Raw genomic sequence first — 27,504 nt, 5'->3', positions numbered from 1 at the left:
CATTACCAGACATTCAGAATTATAGTATTGAGCAGAACGAACTGGAAAGTAACAACTTCCGTAGCAGTCAATTCCGATTACCAGCCCCATTAGGTTCACGGTCATGTTAATAATAAATATTGGACTGCTATTCGATCAGATCAGGTCGGGATAATAAACGGAGGTGTTACAAAGTGTCACCGAGGTGTGCTATGGGGGTATCAATGCGGTGAACCTAATGTTTTGGGCTAGTTAAGATAGCGGACACCGGCTTCAAGTTTGTGACGTAATGCCATCTAACCTCTTTTATTACCTCCATAGGTTTCATATTTTGTTAATTTTCTCTTTGGTTGAATCGTAACAGAAATAGAAATTCCTCACAGAGTGCCGCATGCAAATCACGCTTATACTACACTGATTCAACAGAGTGCCCTGTAACTTTAAGAGCTGGAAACCCAAAGAAACAAAAGTTACCATAATATTACTGGAAAGAAAACTGAATAAAATGTCACACTCTACATATCAAACTATTTTCCAGGTAATGTACGTGAAAAGTAATAGATTTATCATACAGATGTTTTCATTCATTAATACTAATCATTACAATACTGTCCATTGTGAAAAGCAAGCTGTCTCAATCGAGGCATTTGGACCTTCTACTTCGAGTGAGATAGTTTAATTTTCTTAAATTGGCTGTTTATAAACAGATTCTAATGTCAAGCAATACAGTACTTTCCCATCAGTTGTAGTGGAATTAATTCGTGGACATTTTTAAACACAAAACGTACAATCTAATCTCGAACGAAAGGTACCAATAAAAGTTTACAGCTTTAGGCGAATCCTTGAACAACGTGATGAACAATTTTATGTTGTAAGCCAAAGCGTCTGTTACATTATATTACATTAGAATCAAATTTTAATGCATGAAAATTTAGGTTTAAGGGAGTGAAGTACGGTACTATATGTATTTGACAATTTTAAAACGTGAATCTAATTTAACGCTCTATTGGTCGGCTGACAGGAACATTTACCATTAAGTAATGTTCATCTACTACGATGTGTAATTCTTCTTAGCGAGCTGTATACATTGAGATAAAGATACTCACAAGAATTCAGTTCACAAAGCTGAACTTTCTGTGATGCTTTCATTGAGCAAAAATATCTGTGGAGTCAGCTGTAGATTGCTAATCTAGGTCCTGAGCATAAAGTACTCTATTAACATGTCACCAACATCAATCTGGGTCGTGTTCTCGCTTTCCTAGCACGGGGTCCCGGGTTCGATTCCCGGCGGGGTCAGGAATTTTCACCAGTCTCGAGATGACTGGGTGTTTGTGTTGTACTCATCATTTCATCATCATTCCTGTAAGTGGTGAGTTTGGACCGAGCAAAGGTTGGGCATTTGTACGAGCGCTGATAACCGCGCAGTTGAGCGCCCCACAAACCAAATATCATCGTCATCATCATCAATCTGGGATTCTACGCGACCTTTTAGGTAAGTACCACAAAAGTGTAATTCTAGTAATTCTGGTGGTATGAGGAGCTTTACATGTTGAAAACCATCGAGACACAGCGTAATGTAGGGTATCGTAGGGCTAATGTATGAGCCTTTATCGCCATGTATTTACAAGACAAGTTCTAGATATTTTTTTAGTTTCATAGTGTCCTACTACTGTCCCATGAATAAATGCCCATTACGTGCTATTTTCGTCTGCAGATAAGATTTATGTATGACAGTTTGAGTCATTTATCCTGTATTATACAGATTTCAAAGTCATGTTTATTTTAAAGTAGCCACAATACGAAGCTGTAGCAATACTTCTCATGTTCTAGAGGATTTTTACGTGTGATCAGTATTTTAGTTTTCTTACGGATGAAGGAAAATTAAAAAAAAATTGTACCAGAAAACAGGAAGGAAAGAAATTTATTCCTGAAAATATTTCAGTACGTGCTCTTAAAGATTTCTTTGATATGAAAAAAATTCCAGATGTGTGTGTACAAGTGCGCACGCGTTTGTGTGTGTGTGTGTTGTGTGTATGAGTGCATGTGTGCGCGTAAAATATTAGTGTCCGCTTGTGCGCCATAAAGAGAAAAAATAAAAAGGTATGGCTAAGTACAAATCTCTGATCTACAGCATATTATAGCTCCAAATGCATTTATTGAGGGTCACTTTCATTTTAGTAATATCGCAGCAGGGAAATTTATTGGAATAGACGCTCAGTACTACGATCAAAGGCTGTAAAAAAAAAAATCTTTGTTGTGGCGATTCCTTCTTTGTCAGTAAGGAAAAAATAACATCATCTGAGTTGTGACACTTGTCACTAAAAAGCGTAATGCCCTTGCATTAATCTCTTCGAAACTTTAAGCCAACCTTATTTCAGATATGTAATGTAAACGGTTGTGAGATACCAATGAAATGCATGCAGAAAATCCATAGTACTTTTGTACGGAATCTATCTGACTTAGTCATCTAGTGACACTCAAAATCTACAGAGTGTTTACGGCACACCTTCAGGCGTGCCGGAGTTAACATGAGCTGTTTCTTCGATCTCGTTGCAGAACGCCTCAGTAAACTGCGTAAGGAAGTCACATTTTTACTCATCACTAAATCAAATACCAGTGTATCAAAGGTAAACGTAACGATGGATCAAATGTAAACAGGAATTTCATGTAGTGTCTTGTATAACAAACGGATCGAGGAACGGCCTTGAATGTATACTCGTGGGAGTATGCAGAAGAGGTGCTTCGCTCAAGGCCGTTCTGTGACACACAAATATCGCCAATAGCGCAGTGAATGACTGAGAGGTGTGCTCGTGCTGTCGCCCCATTTCCTTCCCCATCCTTACATATTTCGAGCCTGTGGCCCATCTTTAATTATGTCACTGGCGACGTGGCGTTAAATCATAACCTTCCTTCCTTCCCTTTTCCTTTGACTATTTGAAATACCATAGAATGGGATATCTACTCATTTTTTGACGTTAGTAATGTGACCGCTGTTATCGAAGTCTCACAGTTAAAAAACTTCTTTAGAAAAATGTATAGTCATCAATGATGTTTTCGATTACAGGAAATGCTGCGCACTGTCGGCTACTTTTATTCGCATCAAGGGATAAAATGCTTTCGTCAGTATATTTGCCAGAGACTGTTGTATCTTTAGAAGGAGAGCAGATATTAGTTTTTCCTCCGTATTTGGCTTTTAGAGTAACCTGGTTCCACCAGCAAGAGAAATGACGAGAAAATTTGAAGCTGCATCTATTACAAAAAATACGAAAAAGAAATAAGCGATGTTTTGGTGCAGCTATTGATGTTCTGTTACTGACTTGGTGCACAAGGATAAAGAATGCTGAAACGCGCATATTACTACTTTCTCTCTGTCTTTCTCTCTTTTGGCATAACACGCTTGTCTCGGCATTCGACATCGCAATGGTTCTCCAACACTCGTTTCTTCACTTTTACTGGTACATTAAGAACTCTCGATTAGGCGGAATCCGTTGCAGAAGTGTTTGTGACCTTGCTTACAGACCAGATTAAAAATCCCCAAAATGAATTTTTTTGGATTGTCTGAAGATGCGTTTGGAGGGCAGCGATTCAGTAATGCTGAAATAGTAAAAGAGTTCGTTCAGAAATTGAGAACACTGAACGGTTGCCGTAGTTCATTTCCATCACTGCGCATTTGGGAGGACGACGGTTCAATCCCGCGTCCGGCCATCCTGATTTAGGTTTTCCGTGATTTCCCTAAATCGCTCCAGGCAAACGCCGGGATGGTTCCTTTGAAAGGGCACGGCCGACTTCCTTCCCCGTCCTTCTCTAATCCGATGAGACCGATGACCTCGCTGTCTGGTCTCCTCCCCTAAACAACCCAACAGCATTCACCACTGCCGAAACCAAATTGTTAATAATAGACGATGACGGAAGGAAATCGGTAATTTCGTTCTGAAATCAGTGTGATTATGCTCGACAATAAATTATGTACTGTATTACTGTCACTCGCAGGTAAAGTGGTCTTGTATGGTTCTGGAAAAGAATGTACAAAGTTGAAATTATCAAAGTATTGATGATAAAATCTATAACAACCAGGTTGGCCCAACAGTGAAATTTTTTATTAAATCTCGCAAAATGGTACTACCTGTGCTAGATCACTATCAGTAAAGAACTCAAGATCTACTTAAACTTACTTTAAACTTGAATGAAATTTTCACTCTGCAGCGGAGTGTGCGCTGATATGAAACTTCCTGGCACACAGTTTTAATCTGCACTTGCTCGTGATAGGCAAAGGTCCCGAGTTCGAGTCTCGGTCCAGCACACAGTTTTAATCTGCCAGGAAGTTTCATATCAGCGCACGCTCCGCTGCAGAGTGAAAATCTCATTCTGGAAACATCCCCCAGGCTGTGGCTAAGCCATGTCTCCGCAATATCCTTTCTTTCAGGAGTGCTAGTTCTGCAAGTTTCGCAAGAGAGCTTCTGTAAAGTTTGGAAGGTGGGAGACGAGATACTGTCAGAAGTAAAGAAAGCTATGAGGACGGGGCATGAGTCGTGCTTGGGTAGCTCAGTTAGTAGAGCACTTGCCCGCGGAAGGCAAAGGTCCCGAGTTCGAGTCTCGGTCCAGCAAACAGTTTTAATCTGCCAGGAAGTTTCATATCAGCGCACGCTCCGCTGCAGAGTGAAAATCTCATTCTGGAAACATCTCCCAGGCTGTGGCTAAGCCATGTCTCCGCAATATCCTTTCTTTCAGGAGTGCTAGTTCTGCAGGGTTCGCAAGAGAGCTTCTGTAAAGTTTGGAAGGAAGGAGACGAGATACTGTCAGAAGTAAAGCTGTGAGGACGGGGCATGAGTCGTGCTTGGGTAGCTCAGTTGGTGTCGGCACGGTAGCTCAGCGTGCTCGATCAGAGGGTTAGCTGCCCTTTGTAATAAAAAAACTGAGCTAATGGATCAATAATGAACTTCAAAAGGCGTCAGGGGACGTCCACCCCGAACAAATGCAACGACCAATAACGAACAAAATGAGTTTAAAAAAAAAAAAAATTGGCAGAGCACTTGCTCGCGAAAGCAAAGGTCCCGAGTTCGAGTCTCGGTGCGGCACACAGTTTTAATCTGCCAGGAAGTTTTACTTTAAACTTGTTTAAAAAGGAGAGTTAGCGTCTACCGGACTGTGTTCAACACACGAATGTTAGAAAGAAGAATGATAAATGACAGAATTTTTGTGTTCTTGTTCTCTTCCACGAAACTGCAGTTCTGTTCGTATTCGGACATCGATTACCAAAAAGTATCTCCAATTTTTTTTCTCTGTCTCTCTGTCATCCAGTTTCTTTCTTTCTTTCTTTAGTCGGATCATTAACAGCCAGAGAAGCCAAGTGTAGCTAAACTGAATTAGCAGCAGTTCTTATTTAGACTAGAATGAAAATTAAATTCTGCTCAAGTAAGTTGGAAATTGTAGAGCGACACAACCATTTCGAAGTTACAATTCAGAACCGATAACGATTTTTCTTTATGGACGTGAAGAATAGATTTTAACAAATGGTAACCACAATTGTTAGGATGACGCACGTGTACCCAAGTTCTGTTCGCTGCCCATCCTTCTGACACTTCGTTTTCCATGATGTACTTGAACATATAGGCTTTATTCATTGGTCCACATGGTTATTAGCCTCTCTCGCATTCTCAGTAACGTTATTCCTTCCCGAATCCTAGTTAGCTACGATAGTGTTATATTTCCAGTGATACCACCATCGACGATGCCACGACCACAACTATGCTCTCCGCCCTTCTTCCTTCGACCGTCACAAAAATAATATGTGGGAAACGTTCCATTTTTCTTCTTCTACTTCATGGATCACGTATGGAGCCAGTTCCATCACTTCAAATCATCTTTACATCTGATTTTTCGTCTTTCTGTGCTTCATTTTTTATTTCATTTGTAGTTCAATTTGACTTTAAGAAACCTTGTGTTGTCCATCCCTTGTACAGGCCAATATGTCTTTTTGCATTACATATTTATTATGCTTTTAATTGTTGGATTTTTTATTTCTTGACGCATAGTTTTCAATAAATTATATCGCAAGCGTTACGAGATATATTAATAATATTAGTGATGTACATGTATTCATCCATATTGTCCTGTTTATTATCTTCTTAGAAAATTTCAAAGCCGGCCGGTGTGGCCGTGCGGTTAAAGGCGCTTCAGTCTGGAACCGCGTGACCGCTACGGTCGCAGGTTCGAATCCTGCCTCGGGCATGGATGTGTGTGATGTCCTTAGGTTGGTTAGGTTTAATTAGTTCTAAGTTCTAGGCGACTGATGACCTCTGAAGTTAAGTCGCATAGTGCTCAGAGCCAGAAAATTTCAATCCTTATTCGAGACAATTTTGTGTTCGGACCTCTCGTTACTTCCAAAGACGTTATATGCCTTTTCATATCAATCACAGTTAAGGATGGTTGTATCTGGCCTACTGTTCAACGCATCTGCACATATTCGCAATAAGGGTAATGAAGGACGCAACTGCTCATTATGGGAGTATGTAAGAACTTTTTTCAGTCTAAAAGAAAAGTAATGAACAGCAAGTTGTTGTGGTGTTCCACGTATCTGTCAAGGCTCTATCACACACCAGAATACACATAACACTCTCCATGTGTTGTTTGAAATCACACTTTCAAAAGGGTAGGCATAATGGTACAGTACAGTGCAAAAATTTAGATGATGGATCATTCAAAAAAATGAAAAAAATGTTTAGGCTAAACAACATTACAACAGAGGAACAGACCGACTAATATTAAGTCTTTTTGCAGGAGTGCCTCAGTTTTTTAAGACGAGTTCTAAGAATTCTAAATTTGGAAGTTTTCACTTGTGACACGAAATGAATAAAACTGTAATGAGTTAGCTTCTAAATACTTAGGAAGAGTATCATTTCTCGTTGCATGCATCACGCAGAGAAAGTGTCAGATAAGTTAATACGTTGAAACAGGTCTTTAATTCCTGCGATCTAGGCGCAACACCCGCTATGTTAAAATCGGACGAAAAGCCATTCACCAGGGCTTTTGTTGCACAGTAATTTGTTTGATCAACATCGGATTTCGTTTGTAATTTTGACTGTCTTTCATCAAACGATTCCGTTATCAATACAAGGAGCAACTATAGAGGTTCAAAATGGCTCTGAGCACTATGGGACTTAACATCTGAGGTCATTAGTCCTCAAGACTTAGAACTATTTAAACCTAAGGACATCACACAGCCGGCCGCGGTGGCCGTGCGGTTCTGGCGCTGCTGTCCGGAACCGCGAGGCTGCTACGGTCGCAGGTTCGAATCCTGCCTCGGGCATGGGTGTGTGTGATGTCCTTAGGTTAGTTAGGTTTAAGTAGTTCTAAGTTCTAGGGGACTTATGACCTAAGATGTTGAGTCCCATAGTGCTCAGAGCCATTTGACATCACACACATCCATGCCCAAGGCAGGATTCGAACCTGCGACTGTAGCGGCAGCGCAGTTCCGGACTGAAGCGCCTAGAGCCGCTGTAGAGGTTCATCGACAGTAACTTGACTAATGAAAGACCTAACACCCACCAATCATGACCAAAATTACTGAAGTACAGCATGGAAGGGAACGCTATCGACAGACTTCCAGTCGTATACGTAAAAGACTTTTTGAGGTATTTGATACAGGGAGCTGAAGATTTTACTGTGTTACTCGTCACTGCCTCATTATATATATATATATATATATATATATATATATATATATATATATATATATATATATATATATATATATATGAGTTATTTAGTTGTTTACATTAAAATTAGATTTGTTGGTACGATATTTTACTCGTTTGTGTGAAATGATCTAAGTGATCGTCTTTGCACTCCCTGTTGATGCGTAGTTATCCTATAGAGATAGGACAGTGCTCTTTAGGTACTGCTCGAAGGCCAATAATATTTCCACATATGGTGCCTACGAAAGCTTTCTTCTCGAGCTAAAATGTAGACTTCTGCCAAATCTAGTTAAAGTAGCAATAGATATACCATTCACTGAAATGTTTAGCACATAATGAAATCACCACCTTGGTCATTACATTTCGTTAGAATGCTGTCACGAAAGAGGAGAAATACCATCAACTCTTTTGATTAAAACACTATTATCATTTACGTCTACCTCTATTTTATGCAAGTTACGTTACGGTGTGTAGCGGAGGACACTATAATTTTTCGCTCCTTTTCTGTTCCGTTTGCAAATAGCGTGGAGACCACCACTTAGCCAAGCCTTCGTATGAGCTCTAATACCCTTTATTCTACCGCCGTGGTTATTTAGTGGAGAATATACGAGAGATGGTAATAATACCTTGCTTGACTCTTGTTACAATGAACGTTCTGGAATTTTTAACAGTATACCTCTCCGTGTTGCACAATGCCTGTCTTGTTAGGGTCTGCCAACCAGCACTTGGCGGAACACAATGCTCTTCTCCGGATCTTCTTTATCTACTACTTGGTAAGAATCTGGGACAATCCGTGAAGGTTTGTCAAGAGCGTCAGTTCTGCAGTTGGAAAAGAGCACAGGTAGTCCCAGTCTTCAAGAAGGGTCGTCGAGCAGATGCGCAAAACTATAGAGCTATATCTCTGACGTCGATCTGTTGTAGAATTTTAGAACATGTTTTTTGCTCGAGTATCATGTCGTTTTTGGAAACCCAGAATCTACTATGTAGGAATCAACATGGATTCCGGAAACAGCGATCGTGTGAGACCCAACTCGCTTTATTTGTTCATGAGACCCAGAAAATATTAGATACAGGCTCCCAGGTAGATGCTATTTTTCTTGACTTCCGGAAGGCGTTCGATACAGTTCCGCACTGTCGCCTGATAAACAAAGTAAGAGCCTACGGAATATCAGACCAGCTGTGTGGCTGGATTGAAGAGTTTTTAGCAAACAGAACACAGCATGTTGTTATCAATGGAGAGACGTCTACAGACGTTAAAGTAACCTCTGGCGTGCCACAGGGGAGTGTTATGGGACCATTGCTTTTCACAATATATATAAATAACCTAGTAGATAGTGTCGGAAGTTCCATGCGGCTTTTCGCGGATGATGCTGTAGTATACAGAGAAGTTGCAGCATTAGAAAATTGTAGCGAAATGCAGGAAGATCTGCAGCGGATAGGCACTTGGTGCAGGGAGTGGCAACTGTCCCTTAACATAGACAAATGTAATGTATTGCGAATACATAGAAAGAAGGATCCTTTATTGTATGATTATATGATAGCGGAACAAACACTGGTAACAGTTACTTCTGTAAAATATCTGGGAGTATGCGTGCGGAACGATTTGAAGTGGAATGATCATATAAAATTAATTGTTGGTAAGGCGGGTACCAGGTTGAGATTCATTGGGAGAGTCCTTAGAAAATGTAGTCCATCAACAAAGGAGGTGGCTTACAAAACACTCGTTCGACCTATACTTGAGTATTGCTCATCAGTGTGGGATCCGTACCAGATCGGGTTGACGGAGGAGATAGAGAAGATCCAAAGAAGAGCGGCGCGTTTCGTCACAGGGTTATTTGGTAACCGTGATAGCATTACGGAGATGTTTAACAAACTCAAGTGGCAGACTCTGCAAGAGAGGCGCTCTGCATCGCGGTGTAGCTTGCTCGCCAGGTTTCGAGAGGGTGCGTTTCTGGATGAGGTATCGAATATATTGCTTCCCCCTACTTATACCTCCCGAGGAGATCACGAATGTAAAATTAGAGAGATTAGAGCGCGCACGGAGGCTTTCAGACAGTCGTTCTTCCCGCGAACCATACGCGACTGGAACAGGAAAGGGAGGTAATGACAGTGGCACGTAAAGTGCCCTCCGCCACACACCGTTGGGTGGCTTGCGGAGTATAAATGTAGATGTAGATGTAGCTAGTAGTAACAGACGGAAAGTCATCGAGTAAAACAGAAGTAATATCCGACGTTCCCCAAGGAAGTGTTGCAGGCCATCATCTATTGTTCCTGATCTAAATTAACGACATAGGAGACAATCTGAGTAGCCGTCTTAGATTGTTTGCAGATGATGCTGTCATTTACCGTATTGTAAAGTCATCAGATGATCAAAACGACTTGCAAAATGATTTAGATAAGATATCTGTATGGTGCGAAAAGTGACAATTGACCTTGAATAAAGAAAAGTGTGAAGTTATTCACTTGAGTACTAAAAGAAATCGGTTAAATTTCGATTACGTGATAAGCCACACAAAACTGAAGGCTTTAAATTCAGCTAACTACTTAGGGATTACAGTTACCTACATTGGAACGATCACATAGATAATATTGTGGGTAGAGCAAACCAAAGACTGCGATTCATTGGCAGAACACTTAGAAGGTGCTTCAGGTCTACTAAAGGGACTGCTTACACCAGGCTTGTCCGCCCTATTCTGGAGATTGCTGTGCGGTGTGGGATCCGCATCAGGTGGGGTCCGCAGCTCGTGGTCGTGCGGTAGCGTTCTCGCTTCCCACGCCCGAGTTCCCGGGTTCGATTCCCGGCGGGGTCAGGGATTTTCCCTGCCTCGTGAAGACTGGGTGTTGTGTGCTGTCCTTAGGTTAGTTAGGTTTAAGTAGTTCTAAGTTCTGGGGGACTGATGACCATAGATGTTGTTAAGTCCCATAGTGCTCAGAGCCAAGCCATCAGGTGGGACTGACGGATGACATCGAAAAAGTACAAATCAGGGCAGCTCGTTTTGTATCATCGCGAAACAGGGGAGATAGTGTCACAGACATGATATGTGAATTGGAGTGGCAATTATTAAAACAAAGGTGTTTTTCATTGCGACGGGATCTTCTCATGAAATTTCAATCACCAGTTTTCTCCTCCGATTGCGAAAACGTTCTGTTGGCACCCACCTACATAGGGAGAAATGATCATCACGATAAAATAAGAGAAATCAGGGCTCGCACAGAAAAATTGAAGTGCTCGTTTTCCCCGCGTGCCGTTCGAGAGTGGAACGGTAGAGAGACAGCTTGAAGGTGGTTCATTGAACTCACTGCCAGGCACTTTATTGTGAATAGCAGAGAAATCACGTAGATGTAGATGTAGGAGAAGAGAGCACGGAGCGGGCGACTTACCTGTCCCGGATGTTCTCCAAGTAGTCGGCGACGTAGTCGACGGTGGCTTTGGCGAACTCTCTGAACTGCTCGGCGTCCATGGCTGGCCCAGCGTCTGCAACACGAGAGGCACGCTCCGTCAAACCATTCCACAGTCCGGCGGCGAACTCGCAGTGCGCGCGCTTTGCGTCGCCTCTTCCATTCGGCCCGGAAGTGGCACGCACGTTCGCATAACTGTTTGCTGCGCGCTTTGGGCACTGCGGCTAATGTGGCCGCAGTGGCTTTCCTCGTCCCGATTTACCCAATGCTATCAAATCACCCGCCAGGCGCGCTTTGCTGAGAGTAGTATAAGCACGGCGGGTCGAGTAAAGCGGAGACACCTGTTACGGAGTTTCTACGGCGCTTGGGGAGGCTGCTGGAGAGAGGAGGAAGGAAAGTAATGGAAAGTAGAGTTTACCGTCTCGTCGAAAGCATTTGAGGCAGCTGCTCAATTGGAGAAGGATAGACCAGGGAAACGGGGACGGCCTGGTTAATCCTGTCAAGGGCAGCGATAGCCGCACGTTGTGGCATAGCGTGGTACGGAATCGTCCGCGGAAGCAAGCACCGTTGTACTCGCCGCGAACGCGTGTCAGCGAACGCGCGTAAGTCACGAGATTCGTCGCGATGAAAAGAAGCAATAATTTGCGTCCTTCGTCTAGATCCGGACTAGGGATCGCGGTTATCACCGAAACAACAGGTTTTCGGTTATATCGTTATTTTTCCGCTCAAAATAACAGGTTTCTGGAATAACCGATTTTCGATTTTTTCTTTCTATTATTTCCCGATATAAACCTAGAAATCGAACAAAGATTGAAAAATTTGACTTTCTCAGTTTCAAGACACATAGAATCAAAATATTAATTTAAATGGGCAAATAAAAGAAAACTTACTCCGTCCATCATTCGCCGCTTTTCTCGGAAAGTGGTAAATGGTTGAATACTACAAAAGACCACCACTGATTTCCTAGTGATTCTAATGTTTTGAAACTCTGCCCAAAAATCGTGTTGTAAACAAGGATCGTACCTCTATTTGTATATTACGAATAGTCAGTGCTAAAGGGTGAAAACAGTGGTTGAGTTGTTTTCGTGTTAATTTGTCCGTTTTCAAGGGCTCCAAGCAGATAAATGCACATTATGTAGACACAGGTATCAACTCTGATACATTCTATTTTTATTGTTCACTGTTCAGCTAAAACATTATGATCACCGACCTACTATCGATATAAACCTGTCCAAGCGATAGCAGCGTCACCTAGGCAGGAAGATCTGCTCGTCAGATGCACGCACTGCGCATGTAGTATCAGTGAGCGTGCTGCCCGTGTGTAGAATGGGGAAGGCGCGCGATCTGTCTGAGTTTGATCGAGGGCGGATTGTGATGGCCCGGAGGATCGGCACGAGGATTTCGGAAACTGCACAACTTGTCTGGTGTTCGAGGAATGCTGTGGTGAGTATTTTCAACGGGTGGTGAAACCGGGATGAAACCACGCTTCAGACGCCTTGGGCGGCCACCCCTCGTCACATATGTCGGACGCCGTAGGCTGCGCAGACTGGTTAAACAGGACAGGCGGCGAACAGTGGCTGAACTGATATCAGACATTAATGCTGGGCGCAGTACAAGTGTGTCTGAACACTCCTAACGATGGGCATCTGCAGCCGACAACCCATGCATGCGACAATGTTAACACCACGACATCGGCAATTACGGCTGAAATGCGCACGTGACCATCACCACTGGACGTTGGCGCAGTGGCAGAGCGTCGCATGATCTGATGAATCCTTCTCTATCATGCCGATGGGAGAGAGCGAATCGATCGTCTTTCAGGTAAACAGCTCCATGACACCTGTACTGCGGGACAGCGACCACCTGGCGGCGGCTCCATTATGCTCTGGGGAACATTCATGTGGGCATCCATGAGTCCAGTGGAGCTCTTGCAAGGCACCATAACGGCCAAGGAGTATCGTACACTGGTTGCAGACTACGTACACCCCTTCATGACGATCATGTTTCCCGACGACAGTGGCACTTTTCAACAAAATATACCATGTCACAAGGCCAGGCATGTGATGGAGTGGTTCGAGGAACACAGCTCCAATAAATGTGCTGACCCCCCAACTCGTCAGATGTGAACCTGATCAAACCCACTTGGGGTGTGATTCAACGTGGCGTCAGAGCTCATCGCCCCCCCCCCCCTCCCCCCCTCCAATCAAAATTTACGCGAATTACGTGACTTGTGTATGTAGAAGTGGTGTCAATTCCCTCATTGCCGATTGGTCACCACTGTGAAAAAAGTGAACATATCGCCTATTAGGCAGGTGGTCAAACGTTGGCTGATTAGTGTATACTATGAATGAATTGTTAAGCAATCTTGTATTTTTATACTGTTACTGTAAGATCCTGCCTGTCCTATTACTTCAGAGAAATGGTGGACAAATCTGCAATCTCTAAAAGCAAATGCAACGTTGCACTTCACTGCTACTTTACTTTGTAAAAGTATTTCTACACTAGGGTTGGTACCACTCTCTTATACAACCTATGATGAGCGGCGACAGCGAGAAACTACCGTGTAGATCAGATATGGGCTAGTCCTGCACGCCTCACGTACACATGTTCCTTATGCCATGACACACGGCAACAGGGACATTATTGTCTCAGCAATACTGTCCCAATTCGCATTGTTATTAAAATATCACTGATCGCTTTTCCCATTTTCTATAATAACGCAATATTTCAAACCACTGCAAATTTTACGAATAAAAACTACTCCTTTTTTAACAAAAGGTTTATTTAAAAATAAAAGATTTTAGTATTGCTGCTATGGAAGGTTGATATTGCGTTTTTTTGCTCGGTTATTAGTAAAAAAAACACCTGTTGCAACCGAGACCAAACAATAAAAAAACACCGTTAACTGTTTGTTTTTCCCATGCCTAATCCGGAAGTGGGACCAGCACTTGCTAAATTACAAGCTAATTCTGTTGATTGATTGTAAGGTTTTGACTAGTAAATTGTTCCATATTATTGCTCTTCACATGCAATGTACAAGTAATTTTACGTAAAAAAGGCGAGTAGATGTTACTCAGGTAGTCGCCTTTGTTACGTAAAATCAGTACCATATTTCTTGAAAAGAACAATACCATACAATAATTTGAAAGTTAAAATACAAACATCAACATAAATGATCGGTTATAATTTAGCCAGTACCGATAGACTGTCCAGACAGGATTTTATGAATCAAGCTTTATGAAAAGTTTCTTAAAAGCGTGTTGATCACCTATGGAATTCAACATAGCTTCGATTCCGCATGGCATGCGTCTGTCAAGTCCTTATCAAGTTTCTCGAGGTATGTGGCACCAGAAGTCTGCGCACATGTCTCACAATTCCTGTAAATTACTTGCCAGTGGTTTGCGAGCGCGATTCAGATGCCCATTAGCGTCCCAGATGTGTTCAACCGGGTTCGGATCACGTAAATTTGGTGACCAAGACATCAACGTGACTTCACTGTCACGCTCCTCAAACAACTGTAGCGGAATTCTGGCCTTCTGACACGGACAGTTATCCTGTTGGAAGGTGCCATCACCATTTGAGAAGACACAAAGCGTGAAGGGATGCAGGTGGTCCGCAATAATGATCACGTACTTCACAAGTGTCATGGAGTCTTCTTTTACTACCAATGGTCCCCCACAGCATAATGTTACCTCCCCTGTTCTGCGTCTGTGGCGTGGTTCATGTTACGAGTAGCCGTTCGCCTTGATTACGGCGTATCCACACAGGACACATTTGCCTTGATCCACTATCCAAACACGATGATCCTATGCCCATTGCCAAATAATGTCTTTAAAGGGTCAAAAGCGATTTGAGGTGAAAAAGCTAGGTACCTTAACAGACTATATATATAGCAAATATTGCGGAAATGGTAAGTTTTATTGATGAGTTGTTTTCACAGAATGGATTGGTAGTCAGGGGCTCGTTTTGTTAGCCAATCAACAGATTGTAATAATACTTAGAAAGATTATTTTTTTGTGCAAAGGTATACTTTTTTAAATGGCACAATGTCTATTGAAATTAACAAACTAAAAAGTAGGGTAAATTTGAATGCCAATGGTGTTTGTAGCAGGATTCTAGTGCGAGTTGTTCACGAGGTATCGTACTTTGAAAAGTTCCCACATCGACACTTGTACAATACCTGTAGTAGCACACATTAAAGAACAACACAAGTGCATGCACTAGTTTTATGGCTTCTGACCGGTAACGAGACAACTGGCAATCACAGGTTGTGTACAAACTGACCACCGGAAGCGTCAATACCCACTTCCAGTCTGGTACGGAACGACTGTTGCACATATGCTAGCATTTTAGCGGAGATGTCTGAGCAGGCTGTAGTAATACGTCGTTGCATATCATCGGATGTATTTGATATGTTCTTCTAGAAAGCGTCTTTCGGTTTTCACCACAGAAAAACGTCTACAGGCGTCAAATCCGGCGAACGGGACGACCAAGTTACAGATTCTCAGCGTCCAATCCAACGATTTGGAAACTATTCGTCGCGACATGCTGCAGTACTTCGTTGCCTATGAGCTGGACAGCCATGACGTTGGAACCACAAGTACCTTATAATCTGCAGAGGAACGTCTTCTAGCATACGTGGAAGGTGGTCTGATAGGAGGTTGCGATACTTTTGAGTGTTCAGTATTCCGTCTATGAAACATGGGCCTATGAGCTGAGATTCACTATCCCACACCACGCGTTTTAGTACCAGTGACAAATACTTGGCCGCCAGACTTATCGACATAGCCAGGACTTTTGACAACCTGTGGTAGCCGTCCCTCTTCGCCAGGTTAAGGGAAATGAGGCTATCAGTTTACCTCTACAATAGCCTCCTCGAATACTGCAGAGGCAGAGTGGCGGAGTGGAGGGCTGGTACACGAGTGGTTGTCAAGAAAATAACGAAGGGTTGTCCACAGGGCTCTATCTGCGGACCAATATTCTGGGATATCACAATCGAGCCCTTGCCGAACACGCTGGATGGTGACGATAGGGTAAGAGGTGTGGTGGCGTACGCAGATGACCTACTCATAGTGGTGTCAGACAACTCGAGAGCAGCACTAGAGACAAAAGGCACGCAACTTCTTCAGAAAATTAACAATTGATGCAAAGAAAATAAATTAAAAATCGCCCCCAACAAAATGTATATTTACTGCTCAGAGCGACACTACAGAGGAATCCAGTTCTAAAATTAGACAATACAAGCATACAGAGGAAGCAAGCCACACGTTATCTAGGACTACATCTAGACGAAAAACATACTTTTAACAATCTTATGAAACTAAGGAATGACGAGATACGTTTGAAGTTCTCTAACGCTATAGATACAGCAATAAGGAATAGCGCAATAGGCAGTACAGTTGAAGAGGAATGGACATCTCTAAAAAGGGCTATCACAGAAGTTGGGAAGGAAAACATAGGTACAAAGAAGGTAGCTGCGAAGAAACCATGGGTAACAGAAGAAATACTTCAGTTGATTGATGAAAGGAGGAAGTACAAACATGTTCCGGGAAAATCAGGAATACAGAAATATAAGTCGCTGAGGAATGAAATAAATAGGAAGTGCAGGGAAGCTAAGACGAAATGGCTGCAGGAAAAATGTGAAGACATCGAAAAAGATATGACTGTCGGAAGGACAGACTCAGCATACAGGGAAGTCAAAACAACCTTTGGTGACATTAAAAGCAACGGTGGTAACATTAAGAGTGCAACGGGAATTCCACTGTTAAATGCAGAGGAGAGAGCAGATAGGTGGAAAGAATACATTGAAAGCCTCTATGAGAGTGAAGATTTGTCTGATGTGATAGAAGAAGAAACAGGAGTCGATTTAGAAGAGATAGGGGATCCAGTATTAGAATCGGAATTTAAAAGAGCTTTGGAGGACTTACGGTCAAATAAGGCAGAAGGGATAGATAACATTCCATCAGAATTTCTAAAATCATTGGGGGAAGTGGCAACAAAACGACTATTCACGTTGGTGTGTAGAATATATGAGTCTGGCGATATATCATCTGACTTTTAGAAAAGCATCATCCACACAATTCCGAAGACGGCAAGAGCTGACAAGTGCGAGAATTATCGCACAATCAGCTTAACAGCTCATGCATCGAAGCTGCTTACAAGAATAATATACAGAAGAATGGAAAAGAAAATTGAGAATGCGCTAGGTGACGATCAGTTTGGCTTTAGGAAAAGTAAAGGGACGAGAGAGGCAATTCTGACGATACGGCTAATAATGGAAGCAAGGCTAAAGAAAAATCAAGACACTTTCATAGGATTTGTCGACCTGGAAATAACGTTCAACAATATAAAATGGTGCAAGCTGTTCGAGATTCTGAAAAAAGTGGGGGTAAGCTATAGGGAGAGACGGGTCATATACAATATGTACAACAACCAAGAGAGAATAATAAGAGTGGACGATCAAGAACGAAGTGCTCGTATTAAAAAGGGTGTAAGACAAGGCTGTAGCCTTTCGCCCCTACTCTTCAATCTGTACATCGAGGAAGCAATGATGGAAATAAAAGAAAGGTTCAGGAGTGGAATTAAAATACAAGGTGAAAGGATATCAATGATACGATTCGCTGATGACATTGCTATCCTGAGTGAAAGTGAAGAAGAATTAAATGATCTGCTGAACAGAATGAACAGTCTAATGAGTACACAGAATGGTTTGAGAGTAAATCGGAGAAAGACGAAGGTAATGAGAAGTAGTAGAAATTAGAACAGCGAGAAACTTAACATCAGGATTGATGGTCACGAAGTCAATGAAGTTAAGGAATTCTGCTACCTAGTCAGTAAAATAACCAATGACGGACGGAGCAAGGAGGACATCAAAAGCAGACTCGCTATGGCAAAAAAGGCATCAAATACCGGCCTTAATTTGAGGAAGAAATTTCTGAGGATGTACGTCTGGAGTACAGCATTGTATGGTAGTGAAACATGGACTGTGGGAAAACCGGAACAGAAGAGAATCAAAGCATTTGAGATGTGATGCTATAGACGAATGTTGAAAATTAGGTGGACTGATAAGGTAAGGAATGTGGAGGTTCTACGCAGAATCGGAGAGGAAAGGAATATGTGGAAAACACTGATAAGGAGAAGGGACAGGATGATAGGACATCTGCTAAGACATGAGGGAATGACTTCCATGGTACTAGAGGGAGCTGTAGAGGGCAAACACTGTAGAGGAAGACAGAGATTGGAATACGTCAAGCAAATAATTGAGGACGTAGGTTGCAAGTGCTACTCTGAGATGAAGAGCTTAGCACAGGAAAGGAATTCGTGGCGGGCCGCATCAAACCAGTCAGTAGACTGATGACAAAAAAAAAAAAAAAAAAAAAAAAAAAAAACTGACAATTGAAAAAGCCTTCAAAATTATGCGCAAACTAGAAAGACTCAACATAACTAAGCACAAATTACCTATTAAGACGATAGGGACTACCACATTGCGATATATGAATCTATCGCATGCTTCACCGCAAGTGCGTAGGCTTACAGACTGAACACACAGACTAACAAGACAATTGCAAGACGAGGTCAACGTAGTGTACTCTTAAGAATGGAGCCTATAACATCACATCACTAGTGGCACTTTGCGTTGTGATGGGGACCTGTCCTATAGACATAACAATACGTTATAGAGCTGCACTTTACTGGTTTAAGAGAGACCGAAATGCAACAGTTACTCGGGTAACTGTTGCATATTAGTAAAAAGAGAGATGGTAATAAGATCGATCACACTCCGGCTAGGTATCAACCAAACGAACCTGGAGAAGGCGTCTACCACTACGAGAATATACGAATTGCTCTTTTTCGTCCGAGGAAGAGGGCACACATAATCAGCAAACAGTTTGTCGAACGGATGCTCTTTCCGCTCCGACTGCAGCAATCCCATCGCTAGGGAGTTACTAGGTCTCTGCATTATTTCACTAAACCTCTAATATCTTTATAAAGTGTCGGCCAGGTCAGCTGCTCCTTGACCTTCTCTAAGGTTTTATAAAGGCCTAAATACCCTCCTGCTGGAAGGTCATGGAAGTATCGGAACATTGGAATCACTGAGGTTCGTGGAAGACAAATTATAGCTTCCCCAGACAACAGGGCCCTACGACTGAAAACATTCGGAGCACTGGTTTTTGGAGTCGGTGCACTGTGCATTAGATAGGGGAGTCTCCTCTACCCTGGAGATACTTTTGCGCAGACTTAGGAGTAAGACTGTCTCAGTGACCAGGACAGAACTTTAGATTCTTTTCAGAATTAATATCATCGGTTTTATCTTCCGTCATCAATCATTGGAGAGCCCCGCAGTTCAGAGGTCAGTGGCTACACCATCTGATTTCCCAGCACCGGCGAAATAGGGACCTGTAATTGTTCTCTAACGCCCTCAACAGCGTATGCTATCGTTTTGGCGCTACAGTATTCATGATTTTGCATGTGGAGTTTTCAGCGTTCTCATTTGCTATCGATATTCTGTCGCACAGTTGGGGTTCATAATTATCTCTCTTAACCAACCCACTCATAACAGATTACTGTATTCAGTATTTCAGAACAGGTACCCCATTATAAAAGCTGCCAACTATTTATTCTCAACAGCATTATTTTGTACCCTTGCGCTACTAAAGCATTGTTCAATGAATCACATATTTGCTGGTTTATTAGATAAAATAAATGTTGTTGAGACTTGATTTGTTGATCATTTAGCAGTCAGTTGATAAATTTCATTTCCTGCCCATTTTTATAACTATTGAGCATAGAAATTGATTAGTAACTTTATTAAATTTTAGCGTGTGTGCAAACCTTTTTGCTAGTCATCTACAGGGTCATTTCATTAATGCTTTCGTTTCTCCATTGTGCATAAGTTAAGGTGGTAGTTAAAAGGGGGGTAGGGGGAGAGGGGTTTGAGTGTATGAGCAGCTCTCACGCAAATTCAGTTGAATCCAAGTGTTACACACACACTTCTCCATTCCGGCACCTCGCAAGGTGAATTCACATCTGTAATATCCAACGGTGGTTCAGATTCCCCACGAAACCAGAGCATCGACAGGGGGAAGATCAGAGATACTCATGCTACACACGGCGGCCGCAGCTTGCACCCTTATGAGGCGCCGCAGCCGCGGCAAGCACGTCAGGTGGAGCCGTCCTATGACGAGTGCTGAGTAACCGCGGCCCCGCTCACCCCAGTTGGTCTCTGAAGCTCTCTGTTCTCTGAAGCCGTTACTTACCCGCTATTGAATAGTAGAGAAATGACCTTGACAGATTTACATTTGTGATTTGAACCGCTCCCTGGGCTGTTGTATACGCTTCAGACGACTTGATACACTCAGGACTTGGTTTGGTTATCCGTTAACTTCGGGAACACCACTCTCAGTTCCACCAGTCTGAGTTACCATCAGTGCGGGTGATATACCCTGTGTTCTACTTAAAACAGAGTAGGACAGAAAAAAACATTTCCTTACGATTATCCTTCCTAGAGTTAATTTGAGGTCCTTCAGTCGTTGCACTCGAATTCAAGGGTTGGTCGTTCTATAAGAGCCTGGTCGATTCCTTCCCCCATGCTTACATATCTCAATTTGTGCTTCGTCAAGGAGATGTTAATTCGTCTTCTTCTACTTCTTTGTTTTCTCCTTAGAATTATGTGAGGAGCGAGTACAATGCTAAAACCTCTTGGAAGTAGCCTTTACCATCATATTTCTGTTGCCTTAAATATAGTAATGACAGTTTTCAGAGACACATCCTTAACGATTTCTATTATTCGCAAACTAATACGAACAGGTAGAACCATGAGCTGGTTATCCTGGAGCGGATGGACAGTGATGACAAAGGTGGTATGTTGGGTGCACTTTAGCATGGTCTATGCCGTACTTCAATAGATGGATGTTAAGTGCCACATGAGGCTGTGTTTTGTGTTGCGTCCTGCGGTCGGCAGGAAAAAGAACTAACAGTCAATATGAACACGTTTCATTACAATTAAAGAAAGAAAAAAAAACGCCATCTTGGCATACACTAAGTTTTAAACGCGAGAACAACAAGAAAATCCACAACTCTTGTGGTGACAAACCAAACAAGGAAACAAGAAATTGGAAGAAAAACACAGATCAATATCTACTCTACACAATACGAAATAAAACGTGCTACTGCAATGCTACGGCGAATGAATACAGTGCTAGGGCCGGCATAACTACTGGCCGGAGCTGTTCCTAGCGGTTGGTGAACCACTGCCGGACCAGGCGTGCTTATAAAGCCAGTCGGCGGAGTGCTACATCAAACATATGAGTTCCGATTGGTGGAACACTGTCACATGTTGTCTGCCGAAGTAAGCCCGTGTTTGTTTGGAAAGTCTGTTATTGTTTCTGTCGATGTTTCTCTCCGCACTGCTGAAAGGGGGTTAGAAACTCGTTTTACGTGTAGGTTCTGCGGGCCCTCTAACAATAAGGGGCCACTACGACATTTTGAATATGGCAGTGCACCACCATACTGACTGGTCTGGGTATGTTTTTCCAGTGACTTCTCATTCTCAGACTAACTGATCCTACAGTGATAGGCAAATATATCCTTATCCACACCAAACACAATACTCAACAAAAATAACTAAGTTCGAGACTACACCAAAACTGAATCGTGCTGATTCCAAACATCTACAGAGTCGATTCGTGGTCTTCTTTTCATCATGGGGTTCTGCGGTACCTTCTCAATCTTTTCATGACGTTAAATTGGAAAAAAATGCCCCCTCCCTCCTCGCCTCTCCCCATTCCAGCTCCTCCCGCCCACCCACCTAACTTCACTACCACTACAACACAAGCCTTCTTCCTGTAAAGGACCCGCAGGACGGACGGAAGATTAGGTCGTGATGTGTTGTCGACGACGAGGTCATCTCAGACGAAGCACAAGCTCGGGCTGGGCAGGTACTGGGAAGGAAATCAGACTTGCCGTTTACAAACGAATCATGGGTGTATTTGCAATGATCGATCCACGGAAAACACGTAAAATCAAACTGAACAGGGAACTGAATCCACGTCATCATAACAGCGAATCCAGTGTTTTAGCCACAGCGCCATCTTTCTTGGCCTGTCTCGAAACAGGAGAGGAGGCCGTTGTCAGCACAATTGACAGAATGTAAACCTAAATTATGATACAAATACGAAGGCACTAAAAAAAGCTGCTAAGATGACACTTCTGAAAATGGAGAACGTCATTTACTTCTACAAGAAATTTAATTGGAGGAGTAATAGAAAGAGATTATTGAGAAATCGTTGCCGTTTTGATTTAAAGAGATACAGCTATGGAAACGCAATAAAACTGGAAGACGATAAATTTTATATGTCTTACGCATTAAAAAACTATCGGAAATACGGTCTAGACTCCACAAAGGTAACTATAGAGAAGCTATCGATTTCAGAAAATTACGTTAAACATGGCGAATGTGTAAAAAAAATTATGCTATTCCTTGTACATTCTAAAACGGCTGAATGGGTAGAAATATACAGTTTCCTACGGCATGCTGAAGATGTGTCCAGAGGTAAGAGCACGCTTAGCGACAGGCACAGTCTGTGAAATAAAGAACAAGTTGGAAGGGAAATAACTGCAGTCGGCACGTTTCTTAAGAACTGTCGGTTATGAGATGGAGTTCCTGGTAATCACATTAAGAACAATAGCATATAAAACATATATGATTGTTTCGCAGTGCTTTTAGTATGACATGAATGTTGAGAAAAGTATTTAATTTCCTTCCCAGTTTTCACTTTATTCTGTGAAGTAAGCTGAAGCCAAAAATAGAAGCGAAGTAAAGGTAGCTTGTTAGTTATAGGCAGAGTGCCATTAAAACAAACAGCTTATTCGACGAGACAAGATCGTAAACATCGAGAACGGAATGGATTTGTGTAAAGCAGCAAGAGATTCAAGGTTGTCTTAGTAACAGTCTTGAAGCGTAGTGCGTAGGACGAAGAGCTGCTAAAGATCTTCCAGGACGTTGGTCATCTATCTCTGGGAAACCCTGGAGTGTTGTATAACGTAAAAAACCAGTTAAAAGGAAGAATTTGGCGAAAGAAACTGAAGCAGGCTGTGTGGCAGGGGCAGAGAAGACTTGGCAAAATGTTGGTCAATGAAATGATTTATTTGTGAGCCTTATAGTAACTTGGGAGTCGAAGATAAGTAGCATCCGTCTTCCTCTGCATATATTAGTTTACTGTTGCGATGTTTACATGGTTTATACTGGAACGCATATGCGTTTCTTGCCATACTTCACAGAAGTATATTCCTTACAATATTACAATATAATGAGCAGCTGCATCTTTCGTTAATACTCTAATACATTAGTGTAGAGTACCAACAATTTTGAAGACACTTCTGAGACAGGTGATGGTTCTCCGTCCAAGATTCCACACTGCTTTATAGCTGTCAAGAAGTAACACCACCTTTCCGTTTCCGTCTTTCCTGTGCCGCTTTATTATGGAACTAAATTACATAGTAATGGCGGATATAACTGTGCCGTCATCACAGAGAGAATTGCCCCTCTTGAAAATATTCCGTGTATGACGTCCGAATGTTGCGGTTATGTTTTTCAAATAGAGTGGAACGAGATCTGAGCAGTCTGTGTAATGAACATGGCAGCAAGGTACGAGGTAACCGACTTTGAAAATTGGATGATAATCGTTGGAAGTCGCACGGGTCGTAACGTGTCGGATATTGCACAATAATTCTGGTTGCCATGTTCAACAATGTCTGCGATGGAACTTCAGTATCACAGAGACAATATTTCTACACTCATAAACCCCTACACATGACGACTACAAATCTATGGCGAACGGACATCACGTTACATCTGCAGAGGTCGATGGGTTGATCGAAGGTCTAGTGTCAGTCAGATCAACGTCATTTTGAATGTGGGACATCAGGAACCTATTTCTGTCAGAAATGCTCTGAGACAAAGACACTGCATAGGTTTTAGAAGTTCAGACCCACTCATGTCCCTTTATTGACACATCGAGGCCGATTGCAACTACTGGTATGGGTCCGCGAACATGGTCAGTGGACCATAGAACGGTGGACGCATGTTGCAGTCACCGATGAATTCCTGTTTCATATCTATAGAAGAGATGGACGCAAGTTTGTTTGGCGTATGCCTCATGGAGCTATTGCAGGTCGTTTCCGTCATTACAATAACTCTGATGGGGACGTCACGTTCCAGCTAGACTGTATGACATGTCACACCTCTTTCTTTGCGCGGAGTTGGCTCGATAAATGCTCCAGTGAATTCACGGACGTGACGTGGTCCCTGAGATTACCCGATCATAATAGAGTCGAGCAGTTATGGGATGACGTCAATACGTGTGTACGCTCACGAACCCGACAACAACTACGTATGGACAACTGTGGGTAGCAGTGCAACATGCGTGGATCACTATCTCTCCAGAATGATTCCAAAACCTCGTAAAGTTCATGTCTCGAAGTGGTGCTGCAATTTTTAAGGGCTTACGGAGGAACGTCCCGCTATTCAAAATAGTTAAAATGGCTCTGAGCACTATGGGACTTAACTTCTCAGGTCATCAGGACATCACACACATCCATGCCCGAGGCAGGATTCGAACCTGCGACCGTAGCGGGCACACGGTTCCAGACTGTAGCGCCTAGAACCGCTCGGCCACCTCGGCCTGCCGTCTCGCTATTTACATCACATCTAATGCCTTTCCATAACTTTCAGCTACTAAACGCATTATAACGAGTTTATGCTGGAAAGTACGGGGGTCGTTCAGTACGTTATGAAAGAAGGTTGGTTCTTTCAGAATTCGAATAACCCTATTATTCCCCACTCTCCTGGCTGCAAAACCCGTTCACTGCGAATGCCTTATGCCACTTAACCGGGAGGGCCTGTGTGCTTGCATGGTACCACTCTATTTGTCGACGTTGGAGCAAACATCTTGTTGCATCAGTCACCTCTCCATCATCCACGTACTGCTTCCCGCAGAGTGCGGCCTTTATTGAGCCAAACGGATAGAAGTGGCGACGAACACGCAGAAGTCATTTCTCCAGTTTTCTCAGGGTAGCACAATACGCTTCAGAGTTCAAATGGTTCAAATGGCTCTGAGCACTATGGGACTCAACTGCTGAGGTCATTAGTCCCCTAGAACTTAGAACTAGTTAAACCTAACTAACCTAAGGACATCACAAACATCCATGCCCGAGGCAGGATTCGAACCTGCGACCGTAGCGGTCTTGCGGTTCCAGACTGCAGCGCCTTTAACCGCATGGCCACTTCGGCCGGCGCTTCAGAGTTGATCGGCGCATCGTGAAGGAGGACATTAAACAGAATAACCCCTTCAGAGTCCCAGAAGGCCGTCGCCATGACGTTACCGGCTAGGGTGCGGCGTTGAATTTTTTCTTCGGAGGAGAAGTGGTGTGGCACCACTTGATGGATTGCCGTTTTGTCTCCATTTCGAAGTGATGAACCCATCTTTCATTATCTGTGATTATGTTCGACAAAAATTTTCTCTATCAACCTCGTAACGTGCAAGTAATTCCGCGCAGATGGTCGTCCGTTGCTCTAAATGGTCTTCTATTAGGCGGCGAGGAACCCTGCAGCACACATCTTTGAGTACCGCAAATGGTGGACACGTTTGTCAGCACTGCCAACACAGAGGTCCACTTGTGCAGCGAGATTTTTGACTCTGAAACGCGTTTCATCTCGAATGAGAGTGTCCGCACGTCCCAACATTCCAACATTGAAGGAGTCACAGAAGTGTGAGGCCGGCCGGCGCGCAGCGGATCGGACAGGCTTGCGCGACATTGTTGTGATGATGACAGACGCCTCGCCCAACGACTCACTGTGCTTTTGTTCACTGCCAGGTTTCCGTAGACATCCTACAAGCGCCTATGAAAATCTGCGATGCTCTGGTTTTCCGTCAATAGAAACTCAATGACAGCTCCCTGTTTGGATCGCACCTCCATTACAGGTGGCATTTTGAAGGCTACGTATAGCCCCACCACCTATCGGAACTTCATGAATGTATGGAGGCTGAACTGGGAATATTACATGACGTCCCACGATAAATTCCGCATTTTTTCAACCTATACCGGCCGAGGAAAAAATGCATTGCATTACTTATAGAAAGACCCTCTTATATCCATTTTTTGGCTCTCTCCGCACACTGCTATAGCTGATTTCGTCTTTAGTGGTTACTCTGAAAAGTTAATACAGAGTACGAATAATTTTGAAACGACTTTCTGATATTGTTGATGCTTCTCCTTCCCGGATTCCGCGCTGCATTCTAGCTCTCAAGGAATCGCACCTCATATGTTTTCCCTTTCCGCACACCTTGTGCTGCTTTGTTCTGCCGCTGAATTACAATTTGTACTCTACCAGAACACTTTGTTATTAGGATCCTTCAGACACCCCACTGTCAAAGACACAGTTTGAAATAGAGGTGGGCCGCAGTACTAGTTACGAAGATGCTTCAGGACAGGGGTTAGCATGAGAGCTGAGCAGCGAGCTGGCTGTGGCGAGAGATCTCTCAGTTTTGTGAAGGTTCCTCAGCAGAATGGCAGGCAAGCCAGTGGAGCGGTAAGCGACGTCAGGCGCTGTTGCGCCATCACACCGCACCGCCCTTGAACTTGGTCAGATTCCTAGCTTGCTCCTGTCCCGTGGCGAATCCACGTTAACGGCTCAGGCGGTCAGACGGCAGAAGAAACAGAACGAAAGGAAACCAAGAGGCGGTCCTGCTGCTGCTGCGTCTCACACGACGCAAGAAAAAAATTACTGAGTTATTTATGGATGTCACAAAGCTTTAGCGTCAAAGTTGTACATGCGACACACAGTACTAAACTGAGTACTGTGAGGTACGAAACTAACGGTCAGAGATTTCGTTTCTTTGATGTGAACACCTCACATATTATAACAACAACTTCAGTTCACATCGATCTGACCGCCAGTATCGCATTGCAACGGTGCTTAAAATTTTGCTACTCTCTCAAACATCCTTGTTGTCTTCCGCACAATCAGATAAGCTGGTTAAAATCTACCAACTTGTTCCTCTACATTTTCTCCAGGGGTTTCATGTACCAACGACGTCATGTAAACCTATAGAAAACAATCATAGGAGCCTGATATGGCGATCACGCTGGCTGTGGGAAATTCTAATTCAATCATGATTGTGCCTGTTGTTCAGATTCTCACGTATGTACGTACGCATGTACTGAAATAGGATGGTGTACCGTTGCGTTGAAACCCCACCTTCTTACGAAAACGAAACATACAGTCTGCAGTAACTACGTTATCACCTCTCGCGCATCACCATAAATCGTTCTATTTGACGTCCACCATTTAAATGGGTCGACAGCAAATAAGGTCGTATAGATGAGTTTGCGTAATTAAAGCTTACAGGTTAGTAGCGAATCACTGCTGGTG

At 43.0% G+C, this 27,504-nt stretch overlaps 1 protein-coding gene across 1 annotated transcript in view; it reads right to left on the bottom strand.

The window, feature by feature from the left end:
• LOC126263192 (aromatic-L-amino-acid decarboxylase-like) overlaps positions 1-27,504 on the bottom strand; it is a 188,437-nt gene that overhangs the window by 140,340 nt on the left and 20,593 nt on the right. Inside the window, exon 2 of the mRNA XM_049960253.1 lies at positions 11,055-11,148. Coding sequence (XP_049816210.1) covers positions 11,055-11,134 — 80 coding nt within the window. The 5' untranslated portion in view covers positions 11,135-11,148. The remainder of the gene's footprint in view (positions 1-11,054; positions 11,149-27,504) is intronic.

The sequence above is a fragment of the Schistocerca nitens genome, chromosome 6 (assembly GCF_023898315.1).
Source record: "Schistocerca nitens isolate TAMUIC-IGC-003100 chromosome 6, iqSchNite1.1, whole genome shotgun sequence".
NCBI classification, from domain to species: Eukaryota; Metazoa; Arthropoda; class Insecta; order Orthoptera; family Acrididae; genus Schistocerca; species Schistocerca nitens.
The sequence above is the reverse complement of the archived record's forward strand: the minus strand, read 5'-3'. Positions and strand labels throughout refer to the sequence as shown.